This window comes from Carcharhinus amblyrhynchos, chromosome 4 (genome assembly GCF_965287045.1).
Source record: "Carcharhinus amblyrhynchos chromosome 4, sCarAmb.v2.hapA, whole genome shotgun sequence".
NCBI lineage: Eukaryota > Metazoa > Chordata > Chondrichthyes > Carcharhiniformes > Carcharhinidae > Carcharhinus > Carcharhinus amblyrhynchos.
The window spans coordinates 21455109-21468742 of NC_137327.1; the positions used below are offsets into that span (position 1 = coordinate 21455109).

The window sequence follows — 13634 nt, forward strand, 5'->3', positions numbered from 1 at the left end:
GCACTAATGTCACTAAAAATCTGTGGGAAGGGCCTGTTCCCGCTGGAGAGGCCGGCAGCATAATGCTGAGCAGGCCACTGCATAAATGCTGATATGACATAGTGAAGACCTATCCAGGCCAGACCCAACAGCCTTGAACTCTGCTACTGCACTCTCCACGCCCCACCCCACCCTGCACCCCCAACCCACCCACCCCCATTTACCCACCCCACCATCCCCATTTAAATGTGACTGTCACTAATTGTGGCCCAGATTTTTGCTCCCTGGTTGGATGCGTAGCGAAATGAGAATTCTTGGCTCCACAAACCCGATCTTTATAAATGTCTGCCCAGTCATTGGATTTTTGTTCCAGGGGATGTGGGCTTGATTAGAAGTTGGAACAGTTGACCTCAGAAGAGCTGAGGAGGTTACCATGTGCTGAGGCAGGTTGGGTGCAGAAGTAATAGCAGGTGCCTTAGTAGTTATTTATCAAAATTCGCTGCACTCTGGGGAAGTGCCAGAGGATTGGAGAACAGCTAATGTTACGCCACTATTTAAAAAAGGTAGCAGACAAAAGGCAGGGAATTATAGGCCAGTTAGCTTAATGTCCGTATTTGGAAAAATGCTAGAATCCATCATCAAAGAAGAAATAGCAGGACACCTAGAAAAGAACAGTTTGATCAAGCAGACACAGCACAGATTCATTAAGGGGAAGTCGTGTTTAACGAATCTACTGGATTTCTATGAAGATGTGACTAGTGTGGTAGACAGAGGGGAACCGGTGGGTGTGGTGTTTTTAGATTTCCAGACGGCGTTCGATAAGGTACGTCACAAAAGGTTGCTGCAGAAGGTTAAGGTACACGGAGTTGGGGGTAAAGTGTTAGTGTGGATTGAGGATTGGTTATCTAACAGGAAGCAGAGAGTTGGAATCAATGGATGCCTTTCTGGTTGGCAGTTGGTGACTAGTGGAGTGCCACAGGGATCGGTGCTGGGGCCTCAACTGTTTACCATTTAAATAGACGATATGGAGGAGGGGGCTGAGTGTAAGGTAACAAAATTTGCTGATGACATAAAGATGAGTGGAAAAGCGAATTGCAGGGCGGGCGCGGAAAGTCTGCAGAGAGATTTGGATAGGCTGAGTGAGTGGGCGAGGACCTGGCAGATGGAGTATCACGTTAGCAAATGTGAGGTTATCCACTTTGGTAGAAATAACAGTAGGAGGGATTATTATTTAAAGGGTGAAAAGCTGCAGCATGCTACTGTGCAGAGGGACCTGGGGTTCCTTGTGCATGAATCGCAAAAACTCAGTCTGCAGGTGTAGCAGGTGATTAAGAAGGCGAATGGAATGTTGGCCTTTATAGCGAGGAGGATAGAATATAAAAGCAGGGGGGTCTTGCTGCAACTGTACAAGGCAGTGGTGAGGCTGCAACTGGAGTACTGTGTGCAGTTTTGGTCCCCTTATTTGCGAAAGGATGTATTGGCCTTGGAGGGAGTACAGAGAAGGTTCACCAGGCTGATACCGGAGATGAGGGGGTTAGCTTATGAAGAGAGATTGAATAGACTGGGCCTGTACTCATTAGAGTTTAGAAGGCTGAGGGGGGATCTTAATGAAGGGGCTAGATAGGGTAGAGGTAGAGAGATTCTTCCCACTTAGAAAGGAAAGCAGAACTAGAGGGCACAGCCTCAAAATAAGGGAGGGGGATGCAGTTTAGAACGGAGTTGAGGAGGAATTTCTTCACTCAAAGGGTGGTGAATCTCTGGAATTCTCTGCCCATTGAAGTAGTGGAGGCTACCTCGTTGAATATATTTAAGTCACGGGTAGGTAGATTTCTGATAGACAAGGGAATTAAGGGTTATGGGGAGAAAGCAAGAAAGTGGAACTGATCCACTTCAGATCAGCCATGATCTTATTGAATGGTGGGGCAGGCTCGAAGGGCTAGATGGCCTACTCCTGCTCCTATTTCTTATGTTCTTATGTCTTGGGAATCCAACACTATGTCCAATATAAAGTAAACACCGATAATCACCATCCTCGTTCACGTTTGGGATTCTCCGCTGCCACTGACATGAATGGAATTTTGGCTAGAACGCCAAATTTTCTATTCTTTCTTGCAATGAGGTGGCCACGGACAAGACCGGAGAATCCAGCCCAAAGACTGAAACATCCCTCCAGTCCTTACCTCTCACTGCCTCTACCCCCCTATCACACACAGTCCCCATGCAACATCCATGCCAGCTCATTCCCTCACTCATGGGCCCTCATGCCTCATTCTAAAGTATGCCCCCCACACAGCCCCTATAGCTCTTCACAGCCCTATGCCAATTTATGTCCCTCCACCCGCCGGCCCCCCCAGTTGTCCTTCATAACCCCTCTGCCAACCTATTCCCCTTTTCCCACCCTACATAGTCCATTATAATCAATGCCAAACCATGTCAACCCATGTTTCCCATCCAACATCCTTTGCCCTTACACTTAACATGTCATCTCTCTTAGTATCTATCATGGGTAGACCTTAGAAACAGACAGAGATAGTTACATAAAATAAAGTCCTGAATTTCTTCTGCAAAAAAACCTCATAAAAACCCATTTACATTCCTTTAGCTGAAAACCTTCCAACAACAAACAGCTCATGCAAGTGCACTATCCCTGGTAGCAAGCATTATAATTCATAGTACCTCATCAAAGCGTCTTTAATCATTGTTACTGTCAATCAAACTGTGAAATGCATTCTATTATGATAATGGATAGTTATGAAATCAATCATATAACATTAATCCAGTAATGCAGACCCTCAGGCTAATGGCAACAGACAAGAGTGAAATAGCAAGTAGTCTTTTTTTTAATATTCCAGACTATTTTTCAATTATTTAGAGGGCAGGACTTCTAAATGCCTTGACAGCTTGACAGATCCCATTGTCAGTTCCTTTTGACACTTCTGGCAGACTCCGGCATGGTGATTTCAGGCACCCCTATAATCAACATCTGCATTCCTGTCTGTCAGCTGTAAAAATTCTGAAGTAGTCATTTTCATATCCATGCCCCGGTCACCTAACAAGCTTTGTAATCATGGTGGCACTCCATTCTGCAGCAGAGATTTCCCTTTCCCCCGTCAGCAATTGCACGTGTGAGTAAACTCCTCTGAAGTCCTCTGACAGAAAGGAGATGTCAATTTCACCTGTGGATCGGGTGGCGGGGCTGGTTCCATTCTGCATAGCTGAGCACTCAGCGCCAATGTATTCACACTGCTTTGATTTGAAGTTTTAGAAGCTTTCAACAAGTTGAAACCTAGCAAACCCTGTCCATTGGAACCCTTTGATCTCTGTCAATTTCTAGGTGCAGTGCTTTGGAAAAGACCTCTATTGACAGCTCAATGGATTTCCATTCACACTCCAATCAGCTGTGATTATTTTCGTTTTCCTTCATGCATGAATGCATCCTAAGTGCCTCCATTGATCCTAATCATAATGTTCACAAAGATTCTAAGCCTGATCGACAGCCTGTGGTTTCTTCAAAAGGAATAAGTGGTTTGTTAACTTGGTGTAGATAGGATATAAACAACAGAATTTTTTACTTATGGAGGACAGAATGGGTGTCAGACCTGGAGAATGTTGAAGTAACATGTCTAAGGATCACAAAGGCAATGATGAAGACTTCAGCAGCAATTGGGCTGAAGTAGATGTAGAGATGGAAAATCTTATGGAAGCGAATGTTTGCAGCCTTTGTGATAGAGAGGACAAGGTTGCTCAAAGTCACCTGTTGAGGTTGTTAACTTGGTTCAGACTGAGACATTGCTAGGATGAGGGATGAAGTTGGTAATGAGGAAATGTTGTGATAGGGCTGAAGACATCAATCTTCACACCATTCAGCTGGTGGAAGTTTACAGCTTATCAAAAATGATATGTCTGAGTATCCAGAAAAACACATTTTTATGAAATAAAACCTTGCATATTGAGAATATTGCAAAGAATAATTTAGGCATTCATTGTAACAGAAACATGGATTACAGAGATTTATTGGTGACTGGTGATACTGATCATTGTCAGAAGTATATTGAAATACAAAGGACGGTCATTGAACGATAAACAATGTACAAGATGAAGCTATAACCGTGAGAGAACATAAACTGCACAAAATAAACAAAGACTAAGAAAATATAGTTCATGTCCGTAAGGGGCAGTTGTATAATTGTTCAGAATAACAATGACAGCTGCGCACCAAAGTCTGAAGCTGAATCTGATAAAGTAATGTTTCTCTTTTGTATTTATCATATCATATAAGCATTTATAAAGTTATTAAAGAACTGTGTAAAAGATAGGCTATTTTTGTGGAAGGTTGCAGGACAAGGAACAAAGAATGAAGAAAAATACAGCACAGAAACAGGCCTTTTGGTTCTCCAAGCCTGCACTGACCATGCTGCCGGACTGAAATAAAACCCCCTATCCTTTTGGGGACCTTATCCCTCTATTTCCATCGTATTCATGTATTTGTCAAGACGCCCCTTAAAAGTCGCTATCACAGAGTGGAAATTTCCCATGTGAAAATTTAATTTCTATTTGGTTCAAAAATGCTGCATTTTTTGCACCAAAAATGGTGCAAAAATCCAATGTCTTTCTTGGTGTTTGTGACAGGATGTGATGACAATGTATTATAGGTTTGTCAGATGTATGGTGCAAATTCACAATATTGACAAAATTCCTTATTATTTCATGATTCATCAATATGCAAAACAATGGGCAAGTGAACAATTTAGGAGCATTCAGAAAAAATTCAGATTAAGCATATTAACCTAAATATTGTTGGAGGCATAAAAATCTCATCTAAATGTTTTACCATATAAATATCATAAAGACGTCTGAATAACAAAATAAATGACAAACTACTAGATCTATTTCTTCTGTAATAACTGGCTGAACATTTGTTATTAATTTGTCTCAGTTAATTTGGAGATTCTGATATAGAATGCTACTGCAGAAATTACTTGCCATTGGAAAGTAGGGTCCATTACCTTATAATGAATTACAGACATTGGATTAATCTTCATAAAGTTTACATTGCATTGTTTTTAAAATCACTAGTGGTTCTTCAAGCATGCCTATTTGTATTCACAGCTCGGAAGTCCGCATTCAACACTTCAAGAAAACCAAATTCAATCCTTCAGAGCCAACGGTCTACTGAAAGCTGAGGTAGAAAAATGCTATTTATTATTGAAGCCGGGAACTATAACTTATCGTACAATATTATTCTGGGAATCCAGTGTGTTTCCAGCAAACTGAATTAGTTGTCCTGTTTGAGAATAGATATTTTTCAGAAAGTAGTCATATGTTAAAATTACAGTTTTTTTCCACTTTGGCCCATTAAAGGCAATACAGTGGCAATGATACTTATAGGTGATACTCGTATTGATTCTTTTTGTAATTTTGGCAAAAATCAAATTTAAAAATTAATTATTTTTTCAATGAAAAGCACAGGCCTGAGTAAATGGATATAAACTTACATTGCTTTGAATCTTTATATATCTTCATTTCAAAGTACTATAATAATTTGAAACAGTTTCAAACAGACATCAGAAAGGTTTCAGAAATACAACAAAAATTGACAATGGATGGCAGTGCGAGACACTGAGTGAGTGTATGGGAGTGAGTGTAAGACACTGATTGAGTGTGTGGGAGTGAGTGCAAGACACTGAGTGAGTGTGTGGGAGTGAGTGCAAGGCACTGAGTGAGTATATGGGAATGAGTGCAGGACACTGAGTGAGTGTGTGGGAGTGAGTGCAAGGGAATGAGTGCAGGACACTGAGTGTGTGGGAGTGAGTGTAAGACACTGATTGAGTGTGCGGAAGTGAGTGCAGGACACTGAGTGAGTGTGTGGGAGTGACTGCGAGACACTGTGTGAGCGTGTGGGAGTGAGTGTTGGACACTGAGTGAGCGTGTGGGAGTGACTGCAAGACACTGAATGAGTGTGGGAGTGAGTGTTGGACACTGAGTGAGTGTGGGAGTGAGTGTTGGACATTGTGTGAGCGTATGGGACTGAGGGCGAGGCACTGAGTGAATGTGTGGGAGTGAGTGTCAGACACTGAGTGTGGGAGTGAGTGCAGGACACTGAGTGAGTGTGGTGATGAGTGCGAGACACTGAATGAGTGTGTGGGAGTGAGTGTTGGACACTGAGTGAGCGTGTGGGGCAAGTGCGAGACACTGAGTGAGCATGGTAGTGAGTGCAGGACACTGAGTGAATGTGTGGGAGTGACTGCGAGACACTGAGTGAGTTTGTGGGAGTGGGTGCAGGACACTGAGTGAATGTGGTAGTGAGTGCGAGACACTGAATGAATGTGTGGGAGTGAGTGTTGGACACTGAGTGAGCATGTGGGAGTGACTGCGAGACACGGAGTGAGCTTGAGGGAGTGAATGCAGGACACTGAATGAGTATGTGGGGTCAATGTGAGACACTGAGTGAGCGTGTGGGAGTGAGTGCAGGACATTTTGTGAGCTTGAGGGAGTGAGTGAGACACTGAGTGAGTATATGGAGGTGAGTATGGGATACTGAGTGAGTGTGTGGGGTGAGTATGGGATACTGAGTGAGTGTGTGGGGTGAGTATGGGATACTGAGTGAGTGTGTGGGGTGAGTATGGGATACTGAGTGAGTGTGTGGGGTGAGTATGAGTCTGTTGTAAGATCAATGTCAATTTTCCCACTCACTCTCACCACCACACATCTACAGATACACATATACCCACTCATACTTACTCACCCACATATACTGACCTTTGCACACCCTGTTCAGTTTTATTACTTAATCTTTATTAATCTTTGTACTTTTGCTTAGTAATGTTTCTTTCCTTAAAACTCAACTTTGATTTGAAATTTGGTTTATATTTGTGCCTTATCTTTCTGAAATTTGTTCATCAGCCCCTTGAGTGAGAAAAATATGAAATATGGACCCCTGAGTAAAAAAGTTAGACAAGACTAATGTAGAAAGTCATACGGGAGTAATAGTGTATAGTACTAAGTCTGGGAAATGTCAGCATGAAGGTAGACCCACTCAGGACTGTGTCATGTATATATGTATATAGTTATTGTTCAACTGTACAGACTGCTAGGCCTCTTCTTAAGACAATCTTACAACATGGTGGCAGCGGGTGAAGGAGCCCAAAACCCCCAAGAATGAAGAAGTGAAAAAACAGCAGTCTGACATGAGAGATGTTTGTCTAACTAGAATACCTTGAATACGCAGCTGAAGATCATCTATGAAGTTCCATTGCAGATGTGGAAGCTGAAAGGTAGAAGAAAGATCCATTATGCAGTGCCATTAAAAAAAAACTAATTAAAGCCACACTCTCCTATGCTGTAAACAGCCGTGAATAGAAAATCAACACTGCCAGACCAATTAAGGCAGATGGAAGGGCCAAACCAGGTGCAAAACTGAACACTATGGAGAAAAAGATTTTTAAGATCTTGTCTTGAATAAAAGAGGATGAACAAATGAATACGCTATTGTATTCGGTAGGTCCATTAACAAAGGACATAATTGCCAGACAGGAATAAGTGAATCTTCTGAAAACTTAGATGATTTAATGAAGTCCTCTAATACCTAGTTTAACCTAAGAAGCAATAACATTTTGGAGTGAGAAAATTTAACAAGAGAGTCCTAAAACCCAGGTAATCCATGGCTTTTTCATAAATGCAGATTGCCTGAAGACCGAGACTATGATGACCTTAAATCAGAGTTGATAATAGTGTACATCTAAGAGAAGTGAGTGAAGTCATCTGTAAAACAAATTTTAATTTCAGTTGTGTGGAATTAATAATTTTCTTTCAGCTATTGATTCTCATGATAAGGAAAGTAGCACCAAAGAGCATACTAAGAATAATAAGTCATTTTGGCTTTATTATTAGAAATAATAATGGTCTCAAACCAAAGGTTTGTAACCATGGTGTAGCTATACCATTCAAACAGGTTTATTTAAAGTGCAATGATATCTTTGTTAAAATCATTTGAAACTGTCAAGGAAGTGCAGCATAATGATGAGCCTTTTATCCTCACGACGAAAACACGGCCATTACTTTTCTTGACTTAATTTTTTAAAGCTTTTTCCATGTTAATACAATTTGACTGGAAAAGGTTGTGAGCTGCAAATATGATGATAAGGAGCTGTATGTGGTTCCAGAGCCACAGGTTGCAGACCCCTGATCTGGACCATATTTTCAAGTGGCTGAATGATGATAATTGGAATGCAGATAAGTGCAATGTCTGACACATTGGAAGAAAAATGAGAGGCATGATTAGGGAGAAGCTTGAAAGAAATCTCAGAGTGATTGTTGATCCAGTCATTCCTGAACAGTAATTTACAAGGCAATCACAATACTGAGCAATGACTGCTGCACATGGCATTTTGGAGCCATCCTACCACTGATTTAGAAAGAAAACCTTCTTGCCTACCCTTTTTTCCAATAGTCCCCACAAGACTTGAGAGATCTGAGTTGTATGCTCGACAAGTGCCAGGAGACAATGAAACTTCACTTTAAGAGATAATATTGGCACTTTAATCGGCCTCTTGCTAACTTTCCAGAAATTACAATCCACAAATGGGGAGGTCTCGCAATGTGACAGTGAACCAGGTGGAAATCCACTTACGAGATTGTAATGAGGCTCGAGAGTTAAAATACCCCAGGCCTATTTTCTACAGGAGCAATGGTTTATCCATTAAGTAGAACCCTGAAATTATATTGCAGCTCAGAAGACTTTATTTTGCTATGTATTGTGTAATTTATCATTGTAGCTGAATTTAGTATCGTATCAATGAAATATTTTGTCATTTTACTGTCCTCAGGCCAAATATATATTTGATATTATTCTCTGCATGTCATGTGACAAGAAAAGGTATTTGAGATATTAGTGCAAACAGAATTGCTGTCCATGATGAAGCATATGATGAACAGAAAGGATTTGACTGAAAATCTACTGTCTTACACAGGCAACTAATGTATGAGCATATGATTGAAATAATTGCTACTATTTTTGAGTATAAATGGTCATCTATTCCCAAAAGAACACTCCATGATTATATAAAATAAATCATAAAAGATATTTTGACTACTGGTTAGTTATTAGAATGACAATGACTTCTTGATTAAATTGTAGCTGTAGGGCGTTGAGATGGTATGCCTCGTTTCATGAACTTTTGACTACCGCAGAGTTGAGGAAGATGATGGTTGTAATCAACAAATCTTCTACGTTAGCGAGTGCCAAGGTTTTGCAGCATTGATTGCTGGATCATCTTTGTAGATTTGGCACAGTCAAGTCAAGGTTTACAATGGTGCAGTTGTTCGATATAACACTTCCATATTCTTCTTCTTCAGATGAAAGTGCAGGCTTTAGCAATGGAATTGGCCCTTGTACTAATGCAATTTTACCTTAAAATTTTACTATTTTTATATATTTTATGAATTGCTATTCAGAATTGAATAATTTAAATATTTTATTTTCAATGATTGAACTTATATTTAAAAATCTTGGTGAAATTGTAACTCTACACTGGTCCATTTTACAACTTTGCGAGTTAACAGTTTTCCTGACAAGAGATCCCTTCCCTTTTTAAAGATCAATTTCAAATTAATGTTATGTATCCAAACATTGTCCTACCAATCAAGCGCTTCAGTAAACAATCATTTACTTTATATTTCAGCTTTCTAATTCAGCCACCCTGTCAGGTATATAAATGTGGCATTTTAAATTGAACTTTGCTGAAAATATGCGAGAAGATCAATTCATGGTCTCATGGCTGTTAGTCGCCATAGTTGATCCTGCTTAACCAATCTAAGCGATTAAATAGATAATGAGCAATTTTTAAAAAAAATCAGAACATAACAAAAAGTCAAGGAAGGAAAGTATCTTTAAGCCCATCAAGGTAATTTCTTTAATAAAAGTAGAAAATGGGAGAAATACTCAGCATATCTGGCCCCTTCTGTGGTGAGAGATACTAACCTAAAATCATAATTGTCCCTTTTCCCACAGATGTTGTCAGATCTGCTTGGTATTTACATCATTTTCTGTTTTTGTTTCAGATTTTCAGCATGCACAGTTCTTTGCACTTACACTAATGTAATCCCTCTAGAGGCAGACATATAATGAAACACATCAAGCCTGCGCACTGAACCCAATGAGGGAGGTGAGGTGGGGGGCACATGCTGGCAAATGACTTTGGGGCACCAATCAGAGGCTGAGAACTCTGAATTTGCTAATAGACTCATTGAGCCTCTCAATAACCAATGCAGAGCGACATTGAGCTCTGATTGGTGCAGACTTCTTAGAGCAGGGAAAGAGGTCATTGAGAGTTTATTGTCATTGGAAGAGAGTGCAGCAACTACAAGGATCTTTGAAATATTTTTAAGACAGCACCACCCCCAGTTTCTTAACTAGAGCTGAGGGGGTCAGATAGCCAGGCAGGCAGCCTGAGCCAATAGTGAGGCTGTGAGATACATTAGGGAAGGTGTGAACTTGCAAGAGCCAAGTGAGCAGGCAGCCAGTGAGTGAGCCAGCACATTTTACGAGGTCTTCATTGTCGAGCACAGGTGAGATGCGAGGGCTGAGGAGGCACTGATGGTCATCGAGGGGAGCAGTGGGACAACTCAGCCAGCACAACAGGGCTGAGAATGGCTGGGCAATGAGTTGAGGGCAAGGTGAGGCCTGATATCCAAACAGGCAGCCAATGAACCATCAGAACAGCAAGGTAATTGAGTGAGCAGAAGCAACTTGAACCCCAGCCAGGGCTGAGGCAGGCTGGGCAACCGAGGGTGGGTCTATACCATAGCCAGGCAGCCAGTGAGCCAGCGAGGTTGTCTAAAGAGCAGGGGCAACTTGAACTCCAGGGTTGAGGGGGGGGACAAAAAACCTTATTCTTTTCGAAAACGTACTCATTAGAATCAAGAAAGATCAGTCAATGTGAAGCGGCCTTATCAATCTGGCAGTAAAAGGCATTGAAAAATGAAGACAAGACGAGGAGGTAGCTAGGAAAAAAGGCAATTTGTCATTTTTACCTCAGAAAGTTTGAAGTATTGAGTAGTGCACAAACTACACATTTATTTGCATCCATTAAAAGTATGGATGAACTATCTGACGACTTCGATTTGCCAATTCCCAGAGATACCATATTGCATAAAATGTTGAACAAGAATCATTGAATCCCTACAGTGCAGAAGGGAGCCATTTGGTCCATCAAGCCTGCACCAACAACAATTTCCTCCCAGCCCTGTCTCTGTAACTCCACGTATCTACCCTGCTAGTTCTCATGACATTATGGGGCAAATGAGCATGACCAATCAACCTAACCCACACATCTTTGGAGTGTGAGAGAAAACCAGAGCCACCGGAGGAAACTGGAGCACACAGAAGAAACCCATGCAGACAATGTGCAAACTCCACGTAGACAGTCACCCAAGGCTGGTCTCCAGCACTGTAAGGCAGCTGTACTAACCACTGTGCCACCATGCCATCCTATAGTTCAAGAACAAGAAGTGGACTCTGAAATGAAAATGGAACTACAAGACACTGCTCAATCTTCTGCAGCTGAAATGAGAGAAGAAACCTGCTCTGAAAACCTTACTATATGGCCAAAACCTGTTCCATTGGGTATGAATGAAGATTTCATAACAAATAGACTAGAGAAATAGATAGTATAGAAAATTTGAGAAAAATGCTTCATATTGGAGGCCAAAAGCAGTTTAAAAGTCTTTGAGTCCTGTTTTCTGAGGGTGAAGAGAAATGACATAATGTAAAGGAGAAATCAGTTGTATTTTTCAGAACCCTCCAAGGTAGTCTATTGTTGGGGGTGATACTCCTTGCCTCTCCAGCAGGAATAGGCTCTTTTCCCAGATTTTGAGTCATTCACACTGAGGCATTCTGCAGTGCTCAGAGCGTGGAAGATTCATTTTGAAAATGCCACCAAAGAAGCCAGCAAGATTTACTCCAGTTTTTATGCAAATTTGGCACTTAGAAAGCTTTTGGGAGAATCCCAGGTGTTATGTTTGCAAATTATTGCTTGATTCTAATAAAGGGAAATGAGCATTCGTCAATGGCTACTCTAACTGGAGAAATGTTGGAAAGAATTTTGCTGATCATGGAACTTCCAAAAGTCATATTAAGACTGTGTGTTTGTTCAGAGAGGTAAATCATCTGGAAGACTTGATTCTGCATTATTGGCTCAGTTTGAAAAGGAGCGTTCCTATTGGAGGAAAGTGCTGAGACGTGTTGTTGCCACAATCTTCCTGAGACTTCCTTTGAGAGGACATGATGATTCATCAGTGTCAAGTTGAAGAGGGTTTTTTTGCCTGTTTTGAATACCTCTGTGAATTTGATGAGAAATATTGTGGCTCACGGAAGACCAACATTTAACACACAGAACCTACAATGACTTCATCACTATAATGGCAGAGCAGCTCAGAAATCAATTCACTAATTCCATAATAGCTGATTCAACACCAGATGTAAGTCACATGGATCAATTAACATTAATTTTAAGATATGTGACCAGCAATTTCTCTATTTTGTCCAGCTACAATCCCACACTTCTGGCTAAAGACAATTGTTTTGGAAATCATTGCAAATTTAGGCTTGGGCATCAAAAATTGTCATGGGCAAAGCTTTGCTAATGTCCTAAATATGGCATTATTTGGAAAACGTTCAGATTTACCAGCAAGATTAAACATTACAACCTCATGTGCATTATTTACCCCATGTTCCAGTCACTCCTTGAATTTATTTGTGACACAATGATGGTGCAACTGCAGAGCAGAAGTGAATCTCTGAAGAAAACTGTTGAATTACTTGCCATGCTTTTGAACAGAAATTTGCTTGAGAAAACTAAGACCGATAGCAATAAGAAACGAACTGAATTTCACTGGAAGGAATAGACACAAATCTTTTTAAAGATGAAGTGAAATAATGCATTCATTTCATTGATAGTGAGCTCTGTGTTTTGGGATCACCAGCTGATTTGTACAGACTTGGTTTACAGCCAATCTTTCCAAATGTGGAAACCATTCTGAAAATATTTTTCACAATCTCTGTCACAAATGCTCCTAGTGAATATCCTTTGTCTATATCGAAAAGAATTAAAAGTTATCTGCAAAGTCGGATGAGTCAGGGACATTTAACAAGTTCAGCAATACTGACAATTAAAAATGCATCCTTACAAGATGTTACCTATGATGATGTTATTGATGATTTTGTGAAGAAAAAGTGCAGAAGAGAAACTACCTAAATTGCCATAGATTGCAACAACTAATGAAGCAAGAAAATCTTTAAAATATGTCCTGTTCCATATTTTATTGTTTAAATGATGTTTTTTTCAAATGGAATCACCATTTGCTGGTCTGATAACATGGCTGCCATTATCAGATAGTTCTAAATGATGAGTAATTGCTGTTTCCAATCGCTTTCAATACTGATCTTCAGAAAGTCTCTTCTGAACAAAGAACGGCACCTTGCCAGACCATTGGCAGCAAAGCCACTGACAATGGACTTGGGCTCTCTGGATTCCACTTCATTGGAGTAGTTGCTCATGCAGTGGACTTTTTTTGGCTCATTCTGCCCTGCACTGGCTTGTGCTGTGCTGAAGTCTTATCATTGGCTAATTTCTCCATCTTGTTGTTCATCGGCCGGT

At 40.7% G+C, this 13634-nt stretch overlaps 1 protein-coding gene across 5 annotated transcripts in view; it reads left to right on the forward strand.

Annotated features, from left to right (window-relative positions):
* The window catches only part of LOC145341822 (uncharacterized), a 707529-nt gene that overhangs the window by 317988 nt on the left and 375907 nt on the right, over positions 1-13634 (forward strand). For all 5 annotated transcript variants that reach the window (XM_080186786.1, XM_080186791.1, XM_080186787.1 and 2 more), the window contains exon 9: positions 5089-5163. In XM_080186786.1, the coding sequence (XP_080042912.1) occupies positions 5089-5163 (75 nt within the window). The remainder of the gene's footprint in view (positions 1-5088; positions 5164-13634) is intronic.